This window comes from Vulpes vulpes, chromosome 16 (assembly GCF_048418805.1).
Source record: "Vulpes vulpes isolate BD-2025 chromosome 16, VulVul3, whole genome shotgun sequence".
Taxonomy (NCBI): Eukaryota; Metazoa; Chordata; class Mammalia; order Carnivora; family Canidae; genus Vulpes; species Vulpes vulpes.
Genome location: NC_132795.1, coordinates 40,806,609 through 40,833,014, shown reverse-complemented (window position 1 = coordinate 40,833,014; position 26,406 = coordinate 40,806,609). Strand labels below are relative to the sequence as shown.

General features: G+C 39.6%; 1 protein-coding gene across 17 annotated transcripts in view; it reads left to right on the top strand.

Moving 5' to 3' along the window:
- Positions 1–26,406, top strand: part of GRIP1 (glutamate receptor interacting protein 1) — a 656,016-nt gene that overhangs the window by 253,262 nt on the left and 376,348 nt on the right. For 4 of the 17 annotated variants that reach the window (XM_072741914.1, XM_072741911.1, XM_072741904.1 and 1 more), the window contains exon 1: positions 18,747–19,140. The exons of 3 other annotated variants lie outside the window; for them this stretch is intronic. In XM_072741914.1, coding sequence (XP_072598015.1) covers positions 19,008–19,140 — 133 coding nt within the window. In that variant the 5' untranslated portion in view covers positions 18,747–19,007. Of the gene's footprint in view, positions 1–17,596; positions 17,982–18,745; positions 19,261–19,302; positions 19,373–26,406 lie in introns of those variants that run through there. 10 more of the 17 variants (XM_072741921.1, XM_072741915.1, XM_072741907.1 and 7 more) reach the window with 7 other exon arrangements.

Below are 26,406 nucleotides of genomic sequence, written 5' to 3'. Positions count from 1 at the left end.
ATCATGAAGCAAATGATATCACACTGTTTAATGAGTTCAAGTTGCTAAGATCTAGTTTTTGCCTTATTCCTAATGTTTTCAGGGTTCTGTAAGAAGCTCAAAGTCTTTACTATCAGAATTCTTGTTTCTTCTCAGGCAGAAAATTTGCACTAATCTAGGATAAAAATAAGGCTCTTGATGTTGGAATGTTATCTGAAAATCCTAATACATGTCCAATATAAGGTTTTGAGGCTACATTTTAAAATACTAGCCTCAAGTTTTGGTGTGTACTTAAAATATACCAGCAAGATTTGTTGTAAGAGCAAGGCATTTGAGGAGTCATACAAGTTTGGTTTTGAATACTGAATCCAAAAAAAAAAAAAAAAATTAAAAAAAATACTGAATCCACAATTTATTGAGTGTTTAATTGGTAAATTTATAAATATCAGCACCTATCAACTGAAAGTATTACACCTATGTCACTAGGTTGTTGTACAAAGAAATGAAATTCCAGTAGTATAGTCAATACACAGGAACTGAGTGCCCACTAGAGGCCAAAGCTCTACGCTAGGTACCAGGGAAACAAAAATAAATAGAATACTTCTGGCTCTTTGCTGAACAGACCTTGAGATCCGCCCCAAGGGAAACCAGATTATCTCAGTTACACAGAGAATAATAATGCTGTAATTAAGTAAGTGAGGGAAGGCAAATTGGTTATTCTCCACTACTTATCCACCCGTTCTTTAGTAATAGAAACATTCATGTTTTAGCTAGACTTCTGGCCACCCAACTAGGAAACCCCATTTCCCTCCCTTGATTAGTAAGGAGTGGCCATATAACAATGTTATCCAGTGGAAGTAACAGGGACAACTTACTGCTTTTGCTCTTAAAGGAAACTATTTTTCCTCTTTCTTCAAGCTTACGCTTGGCTGTAGTGATGATGAATCACACTCATGAGTATAAGGACAACACTTCAAAGTATAACATATCAGACAGAAGGAACCCAGATCCTTGGATGACTGTATAGCAGCACCACCTACTCTCTCCCAATCTCCACCCGCCAGATTACCAGCTCAGACCTCAACGTGAGAAAGAAATATATACCTTTCATTTTGTTTAAGCACATTTACTGAATTGTTAAAGCACCTGAACCATGATACTAACTAGTAGGGTAAGCTCACAGTGCTGTAACTCACAAGCCTAGACCCCTTGAAAGAGATGGGGGAAGCGAACATCCTCCGACAGGGCTTTCTGTAGGAGGAAGTCCCTGACCTGCATTTTGAAAAGTCATCGTGATTTGGGGAAACCTCCTCCTTGGGTAATTGTGACACTGCCCTCTTAAGAACCACTCCCCATGAGAGTCAGTGATGTGATGCCTTATAATGAGATTTGGCTTTTCCTTTGTTAGTAATCCAATAGAAGATAGAATAAAAAAAAATTAGAAAGAAGAAAGAGAAAGAAAGAAAGAAAGAAAGAAAGAAAGAAAGAAAGAACAGAAAGAAAGATAGAATTCAATAGTTATTGCCTCACTCTTTAGACAAATTTATATGAAACACTATCTACACATGTAAATAAAGAAAATAAGTATCCAATATAGGTCTTAGGTCCTTCTTACTGATCTTCTTTATTTACCTTTTCTATAAACTATCTCATTCCCTCTATCCAGCTATAAGCTTCATTAAGATAATTATTGTCTGCTTTTTGTTTGTTTGTTTGTTTGTTTTATGGCATCACTCGTACTTGATGCAGCCAGTCACATAGTGAGCATTCAATAAATTCTTTGTTGAGAGAAGCAATAAATAAAGGGAAAACTTCATGCTTTGACATTCAGCCTACAACAGTAGAAAGGACAGTGTGGCCTTGTATTCCCAGTTAAGAAAGCAGATGAGAAGCCTGTTAGGGCAGCTATGATAGGGTGAAGGAATACAGTCTGCAAGTTAGACTTTGGCAGTCATTATTGTACGAAAGTAACTGAATTTTATTTCCTCAATAATGCATTACAAAAAAAAAAGTACTTGAGTATCCTCATCCAGAGGTGGGCTTTGAACAATTCAATTTTAACTACACACTAAAATAACTACATCGCTGCTTGAGAGTTTGAAGTCAACTGGGACACTGCTTACGGAAAGAAATTTACTCAGTGATGCACCAGTGATATAAAAGAATAAGTCAATATGGATGTGGATAATTAACTTGCATTGCTCTGTAGGATTACGTACAAATCATGACTAATGCTAACATCTTGGGCTCTACAGGATAAAGCTTCCCTACTGGTGAATAGCATATAGTACAACTTTAAAGAAAGTTGACTTTAGTTCATATGTCAGTTTTAATGATTGATTAGTCAAAGAAATTTTCACCAATGAAAGACCTACATCAATAATTTGCCTTTCCAAGAACTTGTAATTGGAAGTTCGTACTGTATAATAAGTTTTTAAAAGATTTATTTACTTGAGAGAAAGAGAAAGAGAGTGGGGTGGGGGGAGCAGTAGAAGGAGAGGGAGAGAATCTCAATCCGACTTCCTGCTGAGCATGAGCTTAACATGAGACTTGATCCCACCACCCTGAGATCATGACCTGAGCCGAAATCAAGAGTCAGATGCTTGACCTACTGAGCCAGCCAGGTGCTCCTAAACTAATTTTTAAACTGAATAAACAAGGATTGAACAGAAGGTTCTCACATACGGGATTTTGGCATCAAAATGATGAAGTATACTATGAGGGTTTTTACCCCCTACATATTTTCGTCTTGTATCTTTATTATATTTACTGAGTAACTGATAAATTGGCAGTATTACAAAACTAAACATGTTTAAGTAAAGAGGGTTTCATATATATATATATATATATGTATATATATATATATATATATATACATATATATATATATATATATGGCAGGTAAATACTGATCCATAAGAAACTACCCAGCACTCTATAGCTTAGTCTTAATTGAGTTTCCCAAATCCCCATGTAATCTGATGGTTTCTTCAATGGATGTATTTTCCTGCTTTCATTGAAATTGATGCAAGCTGTTGAAAGAAATTTGCCATTAAGAAATGAACGTGACATCAAGTCAGTAAAGAAATTTGAATGCAGAAAAAAAGATATTTGCTATTCTTAGTAGTTTTTTTTCCCTCAACAATTCCTAATTGGGCCTCTAATTTGGCTCTGTTTGATCACTAATTATTTGTGTTGTTTATTAAAAACAGTATAGAGCCACCTGCTCAAACAGTAATACATGTAGCTTAAGTTTGCTAGTCTGCAGATTCACAAATAAACTAAGCTAATTCATCCATCTGTGAAATATTTCAAGGTCGGCCATCCATTGGCTACCAGATTTTGAGTTAAAAAGACAGTGGAGGACAGTGCTTATAGTTTGATAATGTTTGCTTACTGAGCGTGAAATGAAATTTAACTGTAGCATGTCTGCATTTGTAAATTTATTGTAGTTTACACTTCTTGCAAAATGAAATGTCAGGCAGTCATTCTGAGTTCCCAAATATATCGGGCTTCAAAGGGCTTGAAGAACTGAGATGATTTTTTTCAGTTTTTAAAGATATTTTCTATTTTTCCACCATGTAAAATTAATTAATATATTCAGTCAAGACTATGTGTGGCATGAGCATATGAGAGCTAAAACTCAAAGCAAAAATTGCTTCCAATTTTGAAATGCTAAATGGACCACCTGAATATTATGGAGGTTTGAAAAACATGGAGAGTATCACAATTCATATTTTCCCTGAAGATATATCATAGATAGAAAGATCTAGATTAGAAAGTCTCTTCTAGCTACAAGCGGTTATTATTTTTGTGCAGCTAGATGCTTTCAAGCGATGGTGGAAAAAATAGTGCTGATTATGAAGTTCTTTTAGATAATTGTGAGACTTTATAGGATTTATTTAAGCTCCTTACTGGTGGTTCTGAACAATGTACTACCTCATTGTTCTATTGCCTGGGAATTCATTCATACTTCTTTGTATCTCCCTCCCCCTCCACTCCCCCCCCCCCCATTGTCCTTCCAGGCTACTAGATTGCAAGAAAAATCTATTTTTAAATGGCACACACTTATTATTTGTTTATGTTTCTTTGTTGGTTGATTCATTTTACCAAAGCACTGCATTTCAAAAGCTTAGGGTTTTTTAAATTATTATTATTGATTCATTTGGCTATAGAAACATTTGCTTGGTATTTAAATTAGTTTCCTATAGTCTCACTTCTTTTTCAAGTTGTGATGACTAATCTAATTTAAATTTCTCTTCTTTTCCTTCCTCTAAGTGCTTTGCCATATGATTCATCTTACCTTCTTAACCTTTTCCTCTTAAAGCCATTTCCAAGGCCCCAGTTCTTGCTGTCACTTACGGGCACACTTGTCTCTGGTTTGCTGTCAAAGAATCTATGAGTTGTTGATTTTTTAGAAGCTCCTTATCTAATTTTGATTAAATTATATTCTTGCCTCTCTTCTTTACTCTTATTATTGAACTTCAACTGGTTCATCCGTTTGTGCATTTATTCACTCAATTGTTCCCCCACATACATGCTGCACGCTGGATATTCAGTAACCAGTGGGTGTGTACCAGGAGATGGGGAGACTTCCAACCCAACTTTCCACTTGATAGTAAGTTTAGTGACAAGTGTAGTGAAAAGTTTAAAACCATTAGCTTGAAAGGGCTTTGGGAATGTCTAAAGCTTTAAAGAATCATTTATTCACTCTATGAAATGTCTTTAGCACCTATGACATGCTAGCTGCTTAATCCACACCAGCTCTGACCAACCTTTAGATCTCATCTTATTTCTTGTCTTTGCTGGCAGATTCTAATCTGCAACATATATTTTAAGAAGGAAACTTTAAAGACCCTTGTGGAGTTCAAATAGTATGTTAAAATAAACCATGAAAAAAATAAAATAAAATAAAATAAACCGTGAACACTATGTGCTTACACTAAATCTGATTCATTCGTTCATTCATTCATTCATTCATTCTTCATTCACCAAGTGCTTATTATTTCTCTATATTGCCAGGCATTTTCTTGGGCCAGTTACAACAGTATGCATGAGGGTAAAGGTCCCAGCTCTCAGGGAGGTCATATTCTAGAAGAGAAGAAACAGCTAACATACAAGCAAGCACATTATCAAAGCAAGTAATTTCTGACAGTGGGACGTGACAAGGATATATGCAAAGTGGCTGTGGGGGCTGTATTATTATGGAGGCATCTGGAAAGCCCTCACCAGAAGGAGGCAAAGTTTAAGCTGAGACCTAAATAATACGACAAAGATCCATCTGGGGGCAGTACATTTGGTGCAGAGTGAACAGGAAGGACAAAGTCTCTGAGCTTGACAAGGACAAGAAGAAGGTCATTGTGGGGAGTAATAGGAGAAGAAGCTAAAGAGGGAAGCAGAAACCAGCTACAGTTGGCTTTTAAAGGCCCTGATAAGGATTGTGGAACATACAGAACTCATCGCAGAGCGAAAGGCTGGGAAATGACATTACCTGAAGTAGGTTTAATACCATCCTTCTGGTTGATGTATGGAAAATAGAATGAGAGTAGAAATAGGGTGCTTAGTTAGAAGGAAAACTGGCTGGCTTTGGGGGTAGCAGTGGAGCATAAAGAAGTGGGTAGATTAGGGATTTATTTTGGAGTATAGCCAATAAATGGGATGTGGGTAGTCTTAAAGGAAAAGAATCATGGATGGACTCTTTTTTTCTTTAATGGGACAATTGAAAGGATAATGCTATTTACTGAGATGGGAAGTATGGTGGGAGGTACAGGTTTGAGGATTGTGCTGGAGTTTCTGACCTGGTTATCCTGGAGAGGCCTGTTGTGTAATCTTAATAGGAAGCTGGATGTGGTTGTATGAACCTGGAGCTCAGTAGGGGGATCGGAGTATTGGGTGAGAATGTAAATGAAATAGCATTCTTTCACTTAAATACATAGTAACAATGATAAATTAGACTATGATACTTCTCTATGCCTGTCTACCCTCCTGTCTTCTCCAGCAATGAATACTTACAAGGCATAATGTACTACATAATGTGCAGTGTGCCCACTTGTGAAATAATAAGTGCATGAAAAACTTGTTAGAGGCAAATGTTGGATATTATGCCCATTTGTAAAACTAATCTGGATATTTTGAAAGGCTTCTCAATAAACTCAATACTTCATGTCATTCTTGTTGAAAAAACAATCCAGCTGTTCATGCTCTTTTTCTCAGGTGTATTGAATCATTATACAAACACAGAATAAGAGAGGTTAGAGTTGGTCAACTGAGGATAACTCTCCAATTTCCAGTCTTTTCCTGATAACATTTTACATTTTGTTCTCATCGTGAGACTAAATTTCCTGACATGAGACAATTCATTACAGTCAGTGAAACTTAAATTAGCTAGACCAGGGTTTCTTTCTTTGGTTTGGCCTTTGGGCTACACGGATTATTGGATTATTCTCCCATAATCCAAGATTCTGGAAACATCCAATTTCAAAAACATATACCAAAGGTTAAAAATAAATATAGCATAGGGAAAGGCAGAAATGGGGTTTTCAATGCCCAAAGAAACTAGGAGTTGGGTTTTATTCAACTTTATCCAAGAGTTAAGGACAAACCTGATTTGGATTTTCTAACAAGTAGCCATTACTCACCCTCAAACTAAACAGAATCTTTCACATCCTGATCTCAGTTTCTGGAGGACCCAGCTGGAATCCTCTTCATTTGTGTCAAGTTGCACGTTTTTGGAACAACAGGAACAGTGATCCGTGCTGGCCACCTTCTGGGACTGTTTCCTAGATATTTCCTACATGGTCACTAGTCTACTTTCTGAGGCTCCCCTGGTGTGTATTTGGGCCCACTCTGTAGCTGGGGCTGGGTGCTCAAGTGGCTGCAAATAGAATTTAAATATTTAAATCTGTTTTGGCTACTGTTGTTATCATTGGTTCACTTACTGAAAAGAGCCTAACAGGCAAAAAAATAGCAAAAAGAGTTAAAAGTCGTAAGTATGCAAATGGAACAGAATTGCAGTTTGGGTAATGCTATTTTGTATAATGCTTTTTTCTTTCTTCCATCCATCCCATCTTTAAACAGGTAACATCTACTGTGGGTTCAGTGAGACCAAAGACCTTCAAATCAATAAAATATGGCTCCCAGTCTAGTCAGAAAGATAGATTTAAAAAACAAAACAAAACAAAACAAACCCAACCCAATCATGTGTAATCCAGCATGAGCTGCACCAGACACGTCTGCAGCTGCATTATGAGCCACTCCCCAAGTCTGCTGCTTTACAGCAACAGTCCTCTCTAGTCTCCCACAAACCGGTCTGCAGGGAGTTTGCATTTGGGCTAACCAAGGCTGGCCTCAGCCAGGCAGCTCTGCTTCAGCCTGCAAGACATATGGGTTTGGCTTCAGGCTGTCGGTTTAGCTCTGCTCCATCTGTCTCATTCAGGTCCATCTCCACTTAAAGGAACAGTGGCTTTTTGGGTGTGGTCTCTTGGAGCATCCCAGCCTCATCTTCTGTCTTCCTTGCCTCCTCTCACTCTCCTATCTTCTCTGTGACCTGTTAGCACAGTGGGACAGAGCACGGCTCTACTTCCACTGTATGATAGCTCTCCCACCCTTAGTGAGCAATCTTAAGCAAATCTTGTCTCTTCAGCCATCATTCAGTCAATTCTTCATTCACGCCTTCGTTCAGTCTTCATTCCATCTGTCCGCTCATCAGACATTGAGCGTGTAACAAGCTCTCCCAGCTAAGGCTACAAAGGTGACAAGGAACCAGCACTACATTTAGTCAGTGGTCTCAACATGTTTTGCCTTAAGGAAATTTGAAAAACAAATGCATTCCCATCTCAGATTTGTAACTTCACGTCTAAAGTTTCTCAACATACTTGTCAGTTATATATTTGCAAAATACGTAATTTCTAGCATGTTGTACATTTTAAATAAATCCCTTAGATCATTCATTTTAGTATATACAGTGAATCTAGATAGCTGCAATTTTATCTTATAATCATCATTTAAAAAATAGTAGAATAACTCTTGAGAGGCAGCATAGCATGATGATTAAGAGCATACACTCTAAACTGCCTGGTTCATTGTTAGGAGGTCATATGTGTGTTAAATTATAGATATGCTGGTTATATAATCTGTGAATTTCATGTCAGACTAGTAAATGTGCCACTCTTAGCTGTATGGCTTATAGCAAGTTACTTAACTTTTTTGTGTCTCTTTTCTTCATTTACAAATGAAGATAAATGATAGTACCAACTTCATAGGATTGCCAAGAAGATTAAATGAGTACAGGAGACTCTGGAAGGCTGAGACATAGCAAGAAATATTTAAGTCTGTTTTTGCTACTATTGTTATCATTGGTTCACTTACTGAAAAGAGCCTTCCAGGAAAAAAATAGTAAAAAGAGTTAAAAGTCGTAAGTATACAAATTACATTTTTATGGGGCGCCTGGGTGGCTCAGTACCTTATGCATTTATGCATACAACTCTTGATCTCCTGATTTCCCCTCAGGTCATGATCTCAGGGTTGTGAGATCAAGCCCAAGGCATCAGACTCCACTCTCAGCAGGGAGTCCACTTGTCCCTCTCCCTCTCCTTCTGCCCCTCCTCCAACTTGCTTTCTCTTTCTCTAAAGTAAATAAATAAATATTTTTTCTAAATATACATTTATAATTTTCCCTGAAATAAAACAGAGCACATCAGATAAAATTAGGCATACTATTTACAAATCTCAAATTAATGATAATGGCTAACTGTACATTAACTAACTAGATGTCTGAGTCTAGTTGCGGGGAAAGAATTATTGTTTTAAAAGACGCAGAAGCAGAGTACCATTAACGTGCAGAGGAAAAGTCTTTTCTGCTCCAGAGTAGAGCCAGGATGCATCAAGCGGAAATAGCTTAGGGCTGGGTCTTGTAGGATTGCTAGTGTGAATGTGGTGGGAATCTAGGCTTAAGAGAGGGAAATAGAGAGATGAGAGAATGATCTCTGAAATCTTTTCTAATATCAGTATTTTGTGAATCTAACTTCTTAAAAATATAGCATTAGATTTTATGCCTTATTAACTAAGATATCTCGGCATTGCTAACATAAGAATGCAAAACAAAAAAAGATTTATTGAGCACCCACTCTCTGCCAGGGACGATGAATGCGTGTCTCTATATGATTATGTTTACTTACCTACAGACATGGGTACCTGAGAAGAATTTAAAAAGATGCACTTTTACTTGAAAACATTATTAATTCAGGCTCTAATGAGCCCAGTTTGGACCATGAGCTATTACTTTACTGTTGTTGTTGTTGTTTTTAAACAAAACAAAATAAAAAAAAACAAGTGTTTTCATGACTTAAATAAATGTAAGAATTGGAGCATTTGTTGATTGCAGGGCTTTGGTGACTCTTTATCTAGAAAGACTTAATGCTAGTATATCAACAAGCAGTGTTTTCCTTCTAGTAAATCCAAGTGAAGTTACTGGCAGAGCTATAATTTAAATGCCTTGGACTTGGTGTAAAGCATTTACATTTAATTTGAAGCATTTATTTTGGAACTTAGTTTTCCTTACATTTTGCACAAATTCATGAAGAGCAAGAAGACAAAATATTAGGATTATACAATTTAGATTCTTAGGGTATGACTTGTTTTTTAACAACAGCTACTGAAATAGCTGAATAATACACTTAGTCTTCACACTACAAAGTGTGTTAAATGAAGAGAACAAAGAGGGGCAGAGAGGTATTAGAGTACCGAGGGAGAATTTCAGGGGAAGGGCAGCATTTGCTTGGTTAATTTAGCTCAGGAGTCATCAGCTGGAATAACCCCAGGTGCCCCTATTAGAAATTTACGGGGGCATTTTGGATTACCACAATGTTAGGCGAGTTGGAAGGGAAAAGGGGACTTGCTCGCATTTTGTGAAAGGTGGCCTGGGATGTTAGAATTACTGAAGTGAGAGAGAAACTCTCACAAAGCTGAAGATTTATCCTGAGTTTGTACAACTTTCAAATATTTTATATGAGTAAATATTCCTATAAGTGAATACTTATTTATTTGAGCCTAGCAGCTAATACCATTATATACAGAGGCATAAAGCATTTTTTAATAGACTTCATTTTTTAGAGTAGTTTTAGGTTTACAGCAAAATTAAGCAGCATGTACAAATATTTCCCATATAGCCTGTACCCCTAACATGGATAGACGTTATCAATATCCTCCACCAGGGATGTCTGGGTGGCTCAGTGGTTGAGCATCTGCCTTCGGCTCAGGGCGCGACCCCAGGGTCCTGGGATCAAGTCCTGCATCGGGCTCCCCGCAGGGAGCCTGCTTCTCCCTCTGCCTGTGTCTCTGCCTCTCTCTCTCTGCATCTCTCATGAATTAATAAAATCTTTAAAAAAATCCTCCACCACAGTGGTCCATTTGTTATATCCATGAACCTAGGCTGACACATCATTGTTGCTCAGAATCCTTAGTGTGCATTAGGTTTCACTCTGGGTGTTCTACATTCTGTAAGTTTGGACAAATGTATAATTGTCATGTATCCACCATGAGGACATCATATGGTGTAGTTTCACTGCCCTAAAATCTCTGTGTGCTCTGCTGACTCGCCCCTCACTTCTCCCTAATGCCTTGGCAACCGTTGGTCTTTTTACTGTCACCATAGTTTTGCATTTCACAAAAGTCATGTAGTAGGAAAACTACAGTATGTATCCTCTTCAGATTGGCTTCTTTCACTTAATTATGTGAATTTAATTTCCCTCCCTGTATTTTCAGAGCTTGATAGCTCACTTCTCTCTAGTGATAAATAATATCCCATTATCTGGATGTAGCTTATTTATCAACTCACATTCTTTTTTTTAATATTTTATTTATTTATTTATTTATGAGAGACACAGAGAGGGAGAGGCAGAGCCACAGGCAGAGGGAGAAGCAGGCTCCCTGCAGGGAGCCCCATGTAGGACTCGATCCCAGGACCCCAGAATCACAACCTGAGCCAAAGGCAGACACTCAACCACTGAGCCACCCAGGCATCCCTCAACTCACATTCTGAAGGATATCTTGGCTGCTTCTGGATTTTGGCAATTATGAATAAAGCTACCATAAATATTTGAGTATAGACTTTGGTGCGGACCTAAGTTTTCAGCAACTTTGGGTAAATACCATGGAGTGTGATTGATGAATCATATGGTAATCCTGCTTAGTTTTGTAAGAAATTGCCAAACTGTCCTCCAAAGCATCTATACCATTTTGTATTCCCACCAGCAATGAATAAAAGTTCCGGGATCCCTGTGTGGCGCAGCGGTTTGGCACCTGCCTTTGGCCCAGGGCGCGATCCTGGAGACCCGGGATTGAATCCCACATCGGGCTCCCAGTGCATGGAGCCTGCTTCTCCCTCTGCCTATGTCTCTGCCTCTCTCTCTCTCTCTCTGTGTGTGACTATCATAAAAAAAAAAAGTTCCTATTGCTCAACATCCTTAACAGAAGTTTCTGTTGTCATTGATCTGGGTTTTGGCCACCCTAATGGGTGTGTAGGGGTGTCTCATTGTTGCTTTGATTTATGTTTCCCTGATGACATCTGATGTAGAACATCTTTTCATATCCTTCTTTGCTATCTGTACATCTTTGGTGAAGTGGCTGTTAAAGTCTTTGGACCATTTTTTAATAAGGTAGTTTATTTTCTTATTGTTGAATTTTAAGAAATCTTCATCTATTTTGGGTAATCGTCATTTATCAGATGGGTCTTTTGTAAATATTCTCTCAAGTATGTCTTTCCATTCTCTTGACATGAAGTATTTCACAGTTTTAACATACAGCCGATGTACTACGTTTTACTGCAGTGTCCACCTGTGACTCTATCCTGTTATTTTCTGTACGTTGTATGGAATGGCTTGTGATCATCCCCTAAATTTAAAATTGTTCATTAGAGGTAGTTGCAAGAAGGAAGGAAACCATAAACAAAGTGAAAAAGTAGACTACTGAATGAAAGAAGACATTTGCAAGTGATAGAACCAATAAGGGGTTAGTATCCAAAATATATAAATAACTTGAAAAACTCACCCCAGAAGAACCCAAATAATCTAGTTAAAAATGGGCAGAGAATCTGAATAGACATTTTTTCCAGAGAAGACATACAGATGACCCACAGACATGTGAAAAGATGCTGAACATCACTAATCATCAGGGAAATGCAAATTAAGACCACAATGACCTTATAGCTGTCAGAGTGACTAAAAAAAAAAAAGAAGGAAAAGGAAAGAAATAACAAGTGTTGACAAGGATGTGGAGAAAAAGAAACCCTTGGGCACTGTTGATGGGAATGTAAGTTGGTGCAGCTACTGTGGGAAATGGTATGGAGGTTCCTCTTAAAATTAGAAATAGAATTACCATTTGATCCAACATTTCCACTTCTAGGTATTCACTCAAAGAAAGCAAAAAAACTAATTAAAAAAGATTTGTATACCCCTATGTTTATTGCTGCATTGTTTATAATAGCCAAGATGTGGAAGCAACTCAAGTGTCCATCAATGAGTAAATGGGTAAAGAAGATGTGAGGTACACAGCACATGTGCGTGCATGCGCATGCACACGCACACACACAGGAATTTACTCAGCCATGAAAAAGGCTGAGATTTGATTTTTAAATTTTATTTTAATTCCAGTGTAGTTAACGTACAGAATTCTATTAGTTTCAAGTGTGCAATACAGTGATTCAACAATTCCATATATTACTCAGAAAGGATGAGATCTTGACATTTGGAACAACATGGATGGATCTAGAGGGCATTATGGCAAGCGAAAAAGACAGAGAAAGACAAATACCAAATTATTTCATTTATATGTGAAATCTAAAAAACAAAACAAACACATAAAAAGCAGAAACAGACCTATAACTGCAGAGAACAAATGGATGCTACAGGGCAGAGGAGAGGGAGGTTGGTGAAAAGGATGAAGTAGGTGAAGGAGATTAAGAGGCACAAATTCCAGTTATAATATAAAAAAGACACAGGGATATAATGTGGAGTGCAAGGAAAATAGTTAATAATATCTAACAACGTCGTATGGCAATAGATGGTAGCCACATTTGTGGTGAGCAGAGCATAACCTGTACACTTGTGAAATCATTATGTTATACACCTGAAACTATATGACATTGTGTGTCAACTCTACCTCAGTTTAAAAAAGTTTTTAAAAAGAAGTAGGTGTAAGGATCTAACTCTATCTTCTGGTGCAACTGTACCCTCAGATTTACTAGTTCAAATACATATGATTAAATATATACGATGATGTTGTGTTTAAATTATGTATGTATGCATCATGCTATATGACTTTCATTTAGACTAGTAAAGGAGCACATTATAAATCATTTGCTACCGACATAGGGATGTTGGGTCGGATAAGGTCTGATTAAGAATACCAGGGGCCAGGATCCCTGGGTGGCACAGCGGTTTAGCGCCTGCCTTTGGCCCGGGGCGCGATCCTGGAGATCCGGGATCGAATCCCACGTCAGGCTTCCGGTGCATGGAGTCTGCTTCTCCCTCTGCCTGTGTCTCTGCCTCTCTCTCTCACTGTGTTCCTATCATAAATAAATAAAAATAATAAAAAAAATATTTAAAAAAAAAAAAGAATACCAGGGGCCATTTCTCTTCCTCCTCTGCCATCCTCGGCATGTGGAGGGTCTTCCCTAAGGCCGCAGGGAGTCTGCCATAGTTCTTGACGTCATCTGCAAACACCATGGTGTCTAAAAAGGCCAGATTGATTTACGGTCTCAAAGATTTCTTTGAGACCAGATTTTCCATAGTGCGACTCAAAAAATACTATAACCAACACTCGATCTGAATAAACACGGATGGTCGCTGCTTCATCAGTGATCTAGGGAAGGTTGTGAATTGAAGACTGAATCTCAATGGTTGGTCTATTTCTCTTTTCCTAAGAGGGGTTGGAGAATCTTATTCAAAAGTGTATGGAAGCCATGTAGCTGCTATTCAGGCAATTGCCTACTTCCCAGGGGAAAAAAAAAAAAAAGCATTAGCTTTTTTTTTTTCTGACGTATTTGCTATTGTTGGTTGAAGCATATTTTGTTGAATAATTCAACCTACTTTCTTTTCGCTTGTGAACAAGTTTTTTTCTGAGAATTTTTATTTTATACTTTAGTGAACATTTAGCTCAGTTCAAACCAATTTGTGATAATAATCTGCTTTCTTTACGTGAAAATGTAGGTGAAATTTAAAGAAATTGGTGTTTTGGAACAGTGTAGTCAGGATAATACCTCAAAATGGTTCATGAACGTAAATGCCTCTAGGTATCGGTGGTAACTGAGTGAGAGGATTGGGCTCAGGGGAGGAGACTGTGGCTAAGTGGAAAGCCCATGTTTATTTATGGGTGGCAGCCACTGCTCAGCTCTAATCAATAGTTGCCATGTTGGAATTAGGCCTCGAGTTGCCAGATTTTTTGTGTTTTCTTTTTCTTTCCTTCTTTTTTTTTTTTTTAAGATTTATTTATTTATTTATTTATTTATTTATTTATTTATTTATGAGAGACACACAGAGGCAGAGACATAGGCAGAGAGAGAAGCAGGCTCCATGCAGGGACCCCGATGTGGGACCCTAGTGTTCAAGAAAAAAAATACTGGATTTATTTGTGAAATCCCTGCCTTTTAGATATTGGCCCAGTTTAAAAACAGAAAACAAGAAAACAAAACAAAAAATATGCATATGTGAGCCAGATGGTCCCTATTTGTGGGAGGTACTTATTCTGTGAACTGCCATTTGCAACTTCTAAACTATTCCATGTGTTTCAATTACAGAGTGCAGCAGTTGGTGAACAGCACCACTTACCACTGCTTGTGCTATGGGACAAATGGGTAATTCTCTACAGAAACGGTAGTGCTACTAACTGAGTGGACGTGAACTTCACTAATTTGTCATCAGTGGTAGGGTATTATCTTACTGTGCCATAACAAGTCCTGATAGATTTATGATTGGTCCTCCATTGCTAACCATGCAGGAGTTAGGATAGCAGATGGGAAAAATTCAGAAGTTGGACCCAGGAAGATTGAAGAAAGGATCCTGTCTATCTGTACCACCCCTCAAGCAGGGAGGCAAGTGTCTTGCCGTCCGTCTTTTGTGTTGTGACACATACACACAGGCCCCCCATCCTTCACGTGGTGCACTGCCACATTCTTTCATTCTCGGTGACCCAAGTACACTGCCTTTAAATAGCAGATTCCCCATTCCTGCTTCCCATGCACCTGGGATTGTTTTAATAGGGCTGTTCCTTCTTTTGTCTTACCCTTCCAAGAATATGGCTGAGTTATAAACTCTTCCCCAGCACCATCACACCTCATCTTCTATGAACATTTTGTTATACTCGGATACCAAAATGCTTACCTCCCAAATAAATTCCTTTGAAAGTATGAAAATAATAGAAAGGTAAAGCATAATTTCTGTTTGGCTTGTAGGTCATTTTACCTTGCATTGGTTCTTATTCAAAAACTGTTGCTGGAGCGCCTGGGTGGCTCAGTTGGTTAAGTGTCTGCCTTTGGCTCAGGTAGTAATCTCAGGGTCCTGGGATCCGACTCCCTTTTCAGTGGTTAGTCTGCTTCTCGCTCTTCCTCTCCCCCGTCCCTCCCCCTGCTGGTGCTTTTGCGCTCTCTCAAATGAATAAAATGTTTTTTAAAAAGGGTTAATTACCACTGCTCTAGAATGTCTGTCTCTTTAAATACTAAAATTAGCAATCTGTAAACTGTAGTGGAGCGTTTGAAGTTGGTCTATGCAAAAAGGATAGTCTCTCTATTAAAACATCATCTGTCCTATAACATCAGTCCTTTTAGATTCAACTAGGAGCTCATAACTACAATACTTAAATAATGTGGTCTCCACCAACTTAGGAGTTGTAATAATTCAGGAGTAGTTGGGTAAAATTTGTTGCCTGAATAATCTCTGGGGGACAAGTGTACTTGACAAATTAGTCACATATACACCAGGATGTACGTTAATCTCAATTGAAAATGGAAGTCAACAACTATTTTCAATAGCAAACTTGCATAGAAAACAGTGAATTACTGTGTGCAAATAATTCTTAGATAGACAAGATAATCTCTGAATCTGTATGAAAAAATACATGGTACTAGGTGGTGCTTGGCTGTGTTACCTTTGTGGCCTTGGACAAACCACTAAAACATCTTTGAACCTTATTTCCTCACTGGAGGTATCGTCTCATTACCAGTGTTGTTAGGAAGATTAAATGAACCGATGATGTATTATTTTTTAAAAGATTTTATTTATTTGTTGAGAGAGTGAGGGCGTACACAGGCGAGTGGGGGGCGGGAGAGGCAGAGAGAATCTCAAGCCAATTCAGCACTGAGCTCAAAGCCCCACGCAGGGCTCAATCTCATGACCCCAAGATCATGACCTGAACCAAAATGAAGATTCGGTTGCTTAACCGACCGAGCCACCCATGTACCACCAACAGATAAGTCATTTATTTAGTCACCTATTCAAGGTTAAGACTCTGGATCTTCAAATTTCTAGTTCAGTGCTATTTAACTGTTCTAGTTTATTTTGGTTGAGGGAGTCACAATAATAAAGAAAGGATTTGGAACCTACGGACAAGTGATTTTTTTTGTTTGAAGATGTTCATAAAACATTTTATAGTATCTTTTTGTCAGCATCATTAAGTTTGTGTTTCTCTTCACAGACTCACTCATACGGCATAAAAAGTGGGAAATCTCGAGGAATAGGGGAAATTTATGTAACCCTTGAATCTCACTTTACACATTTGAGAGGTGAAGTGTTCTCGGTTGGTGAATATTTACCTCTGTGAGTGTCTCCCCACTGTGTCATTAGCAATTAATATCTGCAAATAGAGAACTGTCTGAATCTAGAGGAGAGACAAACTCCTGTGAATCTAGCTACAGATAATGCAGAGTACAATAACTTTCCTCTAGGACGGCCCTACAAACTGATAGTACATAGATATTGAACAACTTTTACATAGTAAGAAGCTTTCCCAAACAATTACATTTCTGGGAACATGGAGCTGAAGAATACTTTTAGTTTCGTAGGTGAAAGACTGACATGTTTATTAATTATAAACAAACTGAATTTTTCCTGGTGTTCAAAAAAATCACATTCACTTAAAGATCTGAAGAGGGATCCCTGGGTGGCTCAGTGGTTGAGCATCTGCCTTTGGTCCAGGGCATGATCCGGGGATCCCAGGATCGAGTCCCACATGGGGCTCCCTGCATGGAGCCTGCTTCTCCCTCTGCCTGTGTCTCTGACCCCCTCTCTCTCTGTGTGTCTCTCATGAATAAATAAATAAAATCTTAAAAAAAGAAAAGAAAAGAAAAGAAAGACCCCGAAGAAAGAAGCTAGAGGGAGAAAGATTATCCACGATGAATGCTGACCTGTCTAGACTTTAGAGTACCTCTTACGTCTAGTCTGAAGTGTTTCTGATTGTTGCACTTAAAACAAAAAAGAAAAAAAGGGTGATTTCAGAGACAAAGAATGAACAGGGTATAAGCCTTTTTAAAAAAATACTTCTCCCCTTCTCTCCATCTTCACCAGGCATATTTTATTGGCTCTTTAGTGCATCTTTTTTCATATGTTTTTAAAATAAGTGTAACAACTCCGCTTTATACTCGAGTTTGCAGTAAGCAGAGTGGGATTACTTGTATCCTCCCCCCCAACACAGCCAAGCCCTGCAGTTTTCCTTATTCGCCGACCATAGCTTGCCCTTACTGAGCCTGCCAGAAGCCCTCTCTGGGCAGGGCACTTTGATGCTGAGCTCAAACAGCACCGGGGGCCGGGGATGCCCAGGCTGAGCCTGGCACCTGCAGGCGGCCGCCCAGCCCGGTCCTGCTGCTCCGGTGACCGCGGGGCGCACCCCGGGCCGGCGAGGTCGCGAGGTCGAGGACTCTGCTCCGAGCCCCCCACCCCGCCCCCTCTGTCCGAGGAGTCCCCCCAGCAGGTGCTTTTGCCGTCGAGGGTGCCGGGGTTGGGCAGTGGGATCCGCAGGTAAGCAGGAGCCGCTTGGGTCTCCGGGTTTGGCTCAGTGCAGGAGCAAGGAGCGCAACTCCCCGCCCCTGCGCGCGGGGAGCCCCACGCGGGGGGGGGGGGGGAGGATGGAGGATGGGGGGACATTCCGGGCAATGTGCGCGACTCCCCGTCCCTTGCAGCTCTCGCAGTGCCCGCACCCCCGCCCCTGTGCCCGGGGAAGGGGGGGAATGGAGGATGGAGGATGGGGGGACATCCCGGGGAGCCCCGGCGGGGGGGGGATGGAGTATGGAGGATGGGGGGACATCCCGGGGAGCCCCGGCGGGGGGGGGATGGAGTATGGAGGATGGGGGGACATCCCGGGAAGCCCCGGCGGGGGGGGGATGGAGGATGGAGGATGGGGGGACATCCCGGGCAACGTGCGCGACTCCCCGCCCCTCGCAGCGCCCGCTCCCCCGCCCCTGTGTCCGCACCCCCCCCCAGGGGGTGGTGGAGGATGGAGGATGGAGGGTGGAGGGTGGAGGGACATCCCGGGCAACGTGCGCGACTCCCCGCCCCTCGCAGCGCCCGCACCCCCGCCCCTGCGCCCGGGGAGCGTAGGGTGGGGGGGGCGGGGGGGAGGGATGGAGGATGGAGGATGGGGGGACAACCTGGGGGCCCGGACTCCTGTCGCTTCCTACGCCAACTGTCTTGTTGAACTTTGTCGTTTCGTTTCGAAGCTGTTTGAAGTGCAGAGCTTTGCTGTGTTTTGTTTTTGGGTTTTTTTTTTTTTTCCAGGTCTCCCGCGATCTCACTTTCCCTCTGTCTCTTGCCCTTTCCGTGTTCATGTAAATTGCACACCTGACGGTTGGTTGGGCCAAGAAGGCAGGTTGGAAGGCGACCCCGTCGGCCGGGAAGCAGGGGTGTAGGGGGAGGGGGCGCGCCCCGGCCCCGCGGCTGCTCGGCTGCGGCTGCGGCTGCGGCTGCGGCCCGGGGCGGTGCGCGCTGAGCCCGCTGAGCCCGCTGAGCCCGCTGAGCCCGCTGAGCCCGCTGCGCCGCGCGGCAGCGATGGAGCGCTTCCTGGGCTTTGTCAGGCAGATAAGGAGATCGAGGAGGAGGAAGGGGAAAAAGTACCGACCAGAAGAGGATTACCACGAGGGCTATGAGGACGTCTACTATTACGCTTCGGAGCATTTTCGAAGTAAGCGCTTGCCTCCACCCTCCTGTTCCTTCCCCAGCGCCCGGCTATCCCTAAACCTTGTCTGGAGCTGCGATCTTACATGCAAAAGGTTCCCCAGATGGTGTTGTCTGTGAGCAGTCTGTAAGTACCGAAGTGCTAACATTTTGCTCGGTCGGTTTGCAGGAACAGCGATCCCGCAGCATGTCCACAGCATAACCGGTCCAGCCAGTTCCAAGCCTGGGCAGTAGTCGAGGTGCGATTAATCCATTATGTTATCATCTTAGTGAACCATTCGGAAAAGTATCTTGCAGGGCAATGGGGTGGTTAGACTGTGTTCTGCTGTCGTTGTTTCTGATTAACAGGGTTGGTTGGTTGTTTTTTCCATCCCCAGCAGAGGAGATGAGCTTCTTGGGAACCCACAGTTGTTGGCCTTCAAGTGGATGTTGGGGATTAGTTGTTCCTGATACAGACTTCCAGACGTGTATGTGTGATTAATCCGGGGTGTCAGATTGGTAGAAGGAAGTTTAAATGATTCTCTCTGATGCGTGTTCATCATTTAATTATTAAATTAAGGGAACACTTTTTCACCGTAGCTGGAAGCAGTGATACCTGTAGAATAAAACAATATATCCGTATTGAGACATTTGTAAATTAGCTGATAAACAGCAGAGACCCAGAATCATTCTCATACTTATCAGTGCTGTAAGTTCCTGATGAGATTTAGACTCGTCCCAATGGATTCCCAATGCCCAGAAACGCCTCAGGGTACAGAGAGAAAGCTGCTACATGCAGACATCACTGCATTCATGAAGTGCCCTAAATGTGGGAAACTAACTGACAGTTACATATACTCTACATTTACGAAATTAAAAGTTATTTTTTATCTTCTCGAATAGGGATCTTTATAAACTCATGTTTCAGTTCCAATTCTTTCTGGCCTTTTGATGTGTATTCATGAATATATCCCCATTTGCAACCTCTAAGTGTTGGCTAATAAATAATTTAGATTCTGTTTCTGTGATATTGAAATCCATGAGAGTTAGCTTTAATGCCAGAAATTCTGTTGTGATTGATGAAAGTTGAGGATTGAAGAGTCATGTGGTGGCAATAACATAATAATGAAAAAATATAATTCTTTGACATTTGCTGGAATGATATGGCTGTGTTGCTTTTACAGAGTAATCCCTGCGTTTTTGCGATGTTTCTCTTTTATAATGCTTTTATGTTAATATTCTGTTCTAATGTAGTGACAGTGTGTTTCCTAAACCTAGTTTCCATAATATACTTAAAAATTTAATTTATATTCATGTGATAGTATTCGTCAAAAAATACTATCTGCTTCCAGGCATAATTTGAAAACTTGGAGACTGGAAAAAAAAAAAAGAGAGAAGTTTAGGGACTTTTAATTACATTGTAGGTGTCCGTTGTACAAATTTCACACAACCAATGTATGTTGAGTCAAATTCACACCTTTCTCGGTGTGTACTGGGATGTGCTTGTGCAAATAGAATCAAGTAATATTTCTCAAATGTCTGTATCCTACTAGTTTTGGTAAGAATTTTAAAACAAAATAAATACTTTATTAGTTTACAGTATATGCCTGTAAGGAGAAATATTTATGAAGGTATCTAAGAAATACCCTCAAATTAGGGTTTGGATATATAGCTAAAGCATTAGTCTTTATACATCAAGTGCAGTAACTTTTAGAGAATCGTGTCTTAACCTGATTTGTAAAGGTCATGCTAAGAATAAGATGCTAAACGTCGAAAGTCAATTGCTTTAGATACATAACCAACATGTTTTCCCCTGTGCCTTATCTGAAAACACCCGTTATGTAATATTTAACTTTGTGGAGTTAGATGCATGTTGCTGTTCACCAGCTTCCAACTGCTACATAATAAACAGAACGTGTCTCAGTGGACTCACGCACATGGGATTTGACATTTCATCAAATGTCACAGAGCCAGGGCTTTTCAAGAAGACATGTCATATAATATAATGACCTCGCAGTGTATCTTTTGGCTTCAGTTTCAGGGGCCTGTTTGAATTGTGTAGGGAAGACATCCACTTATATTTTACAGCTGTAGAAATGTATTAAAGGCTAAGACTAATCCTTAAAACTAATCCTCTCAAATGGGCAATATGGTTGAATTCAATTACATCTACAGTGTATCTATTTTAATTAGTCTTTGGCATAATTTGCAATGCCCTGTGTTTCCCTGGATGGCTTAGAAAAACTATTTGCTTTAAGGCTCAAAACTTAGTGGAATTTACTGAGGACATTCACATTTTAGTTAATGGTGCTGTTGATAAACCAGAAGAGTCATTCTTATTTTTCTCCCTGTATCTTTTTTTTTTTCTTGAAATAAACTTAACTCTCTGTCTTGTCAGTTTATCTAGTGGTTCAGATTAACACCAGGACTCTAGACATATAATAGTGGAAGATCGAGCTAGAAAAACTGTCATAGAAAACTCTCCACTAAGTCTGCTTTTTCTTTAGTACATTCTCAAGTGCTCACTGATACTTGACTTTATCCTAAATAATGTCTCTTCTGTTGTAGGTTCCAATTACAGTCCCTCCATCCTTTCCTTCATCTTAAATGTAACACAGTTTGTAGTCTCATGAAATGTCAAAGCCTTAATTAAAATGTCACTAGGGTCTGATGCTGCGGAAGAGAAATTATTCTAAAAATGGATGATTTTTCGATAACTCTATCAAAACCAAGTTTTAGCAATGATGGCAATGATGATTGATTTTATATATTCCCAGATTCTATATGTACTTGATGTATATCACTGTGCATGAGATGACCATATTTGATTTTTTTTAAATTCTGCTTTCATTACTCATCTATCTTTCCACAATTCTCGAGTTAGAGTTTAAATAATCAAGACAGATGCTTTGGGCAAATCCCCAAACTTTCGTGGGTTTTTGTTTCCCAAAATGTGACAAGAGGTGGCTTTATTTCTTGAGATTTTTCAAGTTTGAGAGCTATAGGATTTTAAGCTTTGTTTTAGTTCTGAAACAATTTATATGAAGGTATCGGCTGAAGGATTTAACTGGGATTTCAATGAAAAAATTCACCTGGGTGTCTGGTGGGAATTATTTTTCTGGCAGGAATTATCAGTAGGGAGATTCCTATTCCTTTAAGACAGTAATCTATCATTGAATATTAAGCAGTTTTGAAGAATGTTTATACCTATGAAATTCTGAACATATTGGTAAATCTTAGACTTCATCTTTTATCGTATCTGCCAAGAAGCACCATTTGCTCTGAAATCTCACATGGATGACTCATTTGGTATTTTTTCCTTAAGAAAAACTTGCATCGATCCCAATACTGATTCATAAACTGAATGTAATGAAAAGCTAGAAAAGGATCCTGAAATTCAGTTTTATTGTATTTGGTGCTTTTATTTGTTTTTCACTAAATACTGTTATAGCAATGCCCCTTTACAGGGTCTGGCATATTATATTTTGACTAATGTGTCATACGAAAAATAAACCCTCTGGCTCTATCATAATATATATTTTTTATTTAACCACACTAGATAATATTCAAATTATAAAGCAGATAATGTACGTTTTATAAACATGCTCTTAGCACTGCTCATATCTGTGATAGAAATCCCCACCTGCCATGGCCTATGTAGGGAAGGGGAGGGTTACTGAATTACTTGGGAAGGAGGAATGTTTCTCTCATATGCATATGAAAGGTACATGAGTCACTTTTCCTTCTGGCTCCAGCACCTTTTGCATCCAGTAATGGCACTGATTTAGGCAAAGGAGCTCTTCCATGGTACCCAAGGTTTTCATCCTGACTCACTGAGGCAGGAGAAAAGCTATGTGGAGAAGCTGCTCGGGTCTACTCACCTTTCCCATGGAGGCCAGTTCAGAGAAACCCGAGAAAGGACGGAACAAGACTATGGTTTAGACCTTTTGAGAAAAGGTCATTTGTATTTACAAATTGCATTGTATTTTATTTTGTTTTATTTTATTTTATTTTGCCTGTTCTAATAGATACTGAGCAAAAGATTGTGACGTGGGTATATAAAAACATTGTTAGCAAAGTTACTTTATTAAGCAATAAAATCCTTAGTTAGGGAGTTCAGGCTTTCAAGTGCCTAGATGTTCAACTGTATTATAAGAGGGAGGCTTTTTTTTTCCTTTTATTTCATTGAAAAAATGCCGTGTTGTTCTTCTTGGAGATGAAATGCTGTTGGTAGTGCTTGCTTGTAGTGTGAGAAATTTTAGGAATTGGAGTGAATGGGTAATTAGTACAAGTAATTTTTTCTCACTAGTTCCTTTGATAATATATACATATATATATATCACATATGATATACATAATAGTATATATGACAATTATATATTATTATATATATTTGTAAGTTCAGTAATCACATCCACTCTACTTCCTGGAATTGACATCTAATTAGGATTCTTTTTTTTTTTTTTTTTTTTTTGATAAGCGTACCAAAAGGATAGAGTGAGAACTTTTCCAGGTCCTTTGGAAAGATAGCTGATCCTTGATGTAATGCATATAAAAACTGAACACATAATCAAAAGGAAAGTCACCTTCCTCAGCCAGGGGATCCAGAGGAAAGGAACAGCTGGGGAAGGAAAGGAAAGAATGCAGCATATTTCATAGGTTATCCTTACCTTCCCAAGGTTTATGAGCATAAAAGCCACTTATTTCTATGTTAAAAAGAGTGATCATCCAACTGGCAAGGGTTGGATGTGAGACACTGGATGAATCAAACCTTAGCTGTACTTAGTCTGACTCAAGAAATCCCCAATGAATCGGCAGAGACATGGATTATATAGAAACAGGGCGAACTTGCTTGTTTTATGACTCTACTGCTTATATTTCTTCTCTAAGAATTACTTTCCATCTCTAGTACAGTTGTTTTGTTGAAAATTGATTGGCTACCATGTTCCATTTGTCTGGGGTATTCCGTGTCATCAACTTTATTATCTCAAGCTGTATTGTTTCCCACATGGAATAATTTAAAGGAATAAATAAAGTTGAAAGGGACTTAATGCGCGTCCATCTTGAGTGTTTTTTTAGATGAATAAACTCAGGTGCAAACATGTTACATGACTTAGGCAAGCCCCAGTGATCTTTCAGAAGTGGAACTAGGAGGCGGACCTCCTGATAGGGTCTAGCCCTGCATCCATTATTCCATGCTCACCTTTTAGTTCTCTGATGGCTCTTCTGATATGTAAGACCTGGGATCCATGTGCACATGGATTAGAAGCCTTAATTTCCTCCTCCCCCCACACACATAGGTTGATTTATTCTTTTGAGCAATGGATCACCTTATCTTAAACTAAACTCCTGAATAAAAACTATTCCTAATACAGTATTGCAAGCCAAATTAACATGATGGCGTATTTGTAGATGATGTTAATGACAGTGACTGTCAGTGATTCAAATACCAAAGAACAATATAAACTGTATCGCCTCTCATTTGCTCTGTGGCTTGCAAATACAGCCACTTTTATCCATAATTATCCCTTTGGGAGACTTAAAATGACATAACTCTATCAGAAAATATTAGAGGAATCTTGGAATTCAGTTAGGGAAGCCTGTGTCCTTTCTCAGCATCCCTACTGTGTGGATATCCAGCTCTTGGTGAATTCACTCTGGTATGAACACATTTACTTCCAAAGGAGGCAAGTCACTATTCAAACCTATGTCTCTTTTAAATAAGTTCTGAATTATATGTTAAGTTGTTTGCATATTCCCACAAATATATGGTTAAATTTTTTTTCTTGACCCAGTGGGACGCCTGGGTGACTCAGTGGTTGAGCATCTGCCTGTGGCTCAGGGCATGATCCCAGGGTCCCAGGATCAAGTCCTGCATCGGGCCCCCTGCATGGAGCCCGCTTCTCCCTCTGCCTCTCTCTCTGCCTCTCACTCTGTCTCTCATGAATAAATATGTAAAATCTTTAAAAAAATTTTTTCCTGACCTAAATAAGTATAGATTCTATTAGATCTAATGTGCAATAAGATTTCATGCCTCCTCTTTATTCATATTAGTTTTTCATCAATGTAACATATGGTATGTGGAGGTGAGTAATTTCTTCAATGCTATTTTTGTTTTAACTATACAAACACATAAGAGCTCTGTATTGGGCCCACATCCATGTGGTAATTTTTTTCTCCCCTCCCCCCTTTTTTTTGTTTACTTCTAAAATGTCACCAAACCTGCCCATTCCTTTAATGAAAAACACATTCTAGTGTTTTCTGTTTGCATGATGTATGGACATTATTTGTATGCTCTGAAACTCTTCTTTTTCCCTGGGAAGAACAATCCTCATATTTAATATACCTCTGTTCCACTCCAATTCAGTCGTCTCTGATTGATCAAAACTGACATATTATATCATTTTGTTGGCTGTGGTGATTGATGTGACGACAGACGTATAAACCAATGGGGCCAATCAGTGCTCCTCTGGGAGTTTGCAAAATCAAGACAATGCCCTCTACCACATAGTAAAAAACAGTCAGGAATAAGAGAGAGTCAAGTCAACATGCAAAGGAGATGGCGCTGGAAAAGGTCAAAAGACCCCCTCAGAGTTCTGTGGCTACCAATCCCAGTCCTTGAGGTCTCTCCAAAGTGTGGGTAATTTTTTAAATTTGGAAAATATCGTTATTTGGTTATTTTTATTTGATAGAAATAAGTGCAGAGATGAAAACTAGGCTTTTAAATTAAAGTTCCTACCCTCCAAGAACGTAATTTTCATATAAAGGAGCTATGTGACTTCAGACGAATCATTTGGAACTCTATGCTTCTTCAGTTTCTTATTTGCAAAATGAGGGCATTACACACCCAGGCCTAGTGTTAAAGACCCTGATAGAGGAATCCATGACAGGTCTAGTCAGCAGAGCTGCGTGTCTCATGCAGTGCACAGCCAAAGCGGGTGGAGGAAGGAAAGAGCCTGTGAGCAAATTTGAGCAGACTTCTTAGCAGTATAACCACAGTGTGTTTAACAGTTTCTGCCCTCGCTCTCAGTTCAGAATTTAATCTTGTTTTGGAGATTCACACGACTTCCCCATCCACATCTCACCAGAATTCTTCTACCAGTATCTACAGCTGCATAAAAGGAGGTTTGGATACATACAAGACAATTATTTCTTATCAGCATGTGCCCTGAAACAAGGTGCTGTAGAGTATCAAGTACAGGACAGTGAGATGCCCCCAAAAGCTACAGGTATGTGCATGCATATATGTGTGTGTGTGCACACACAGCCCTTGTATAGGTATTTGTGAGATCCA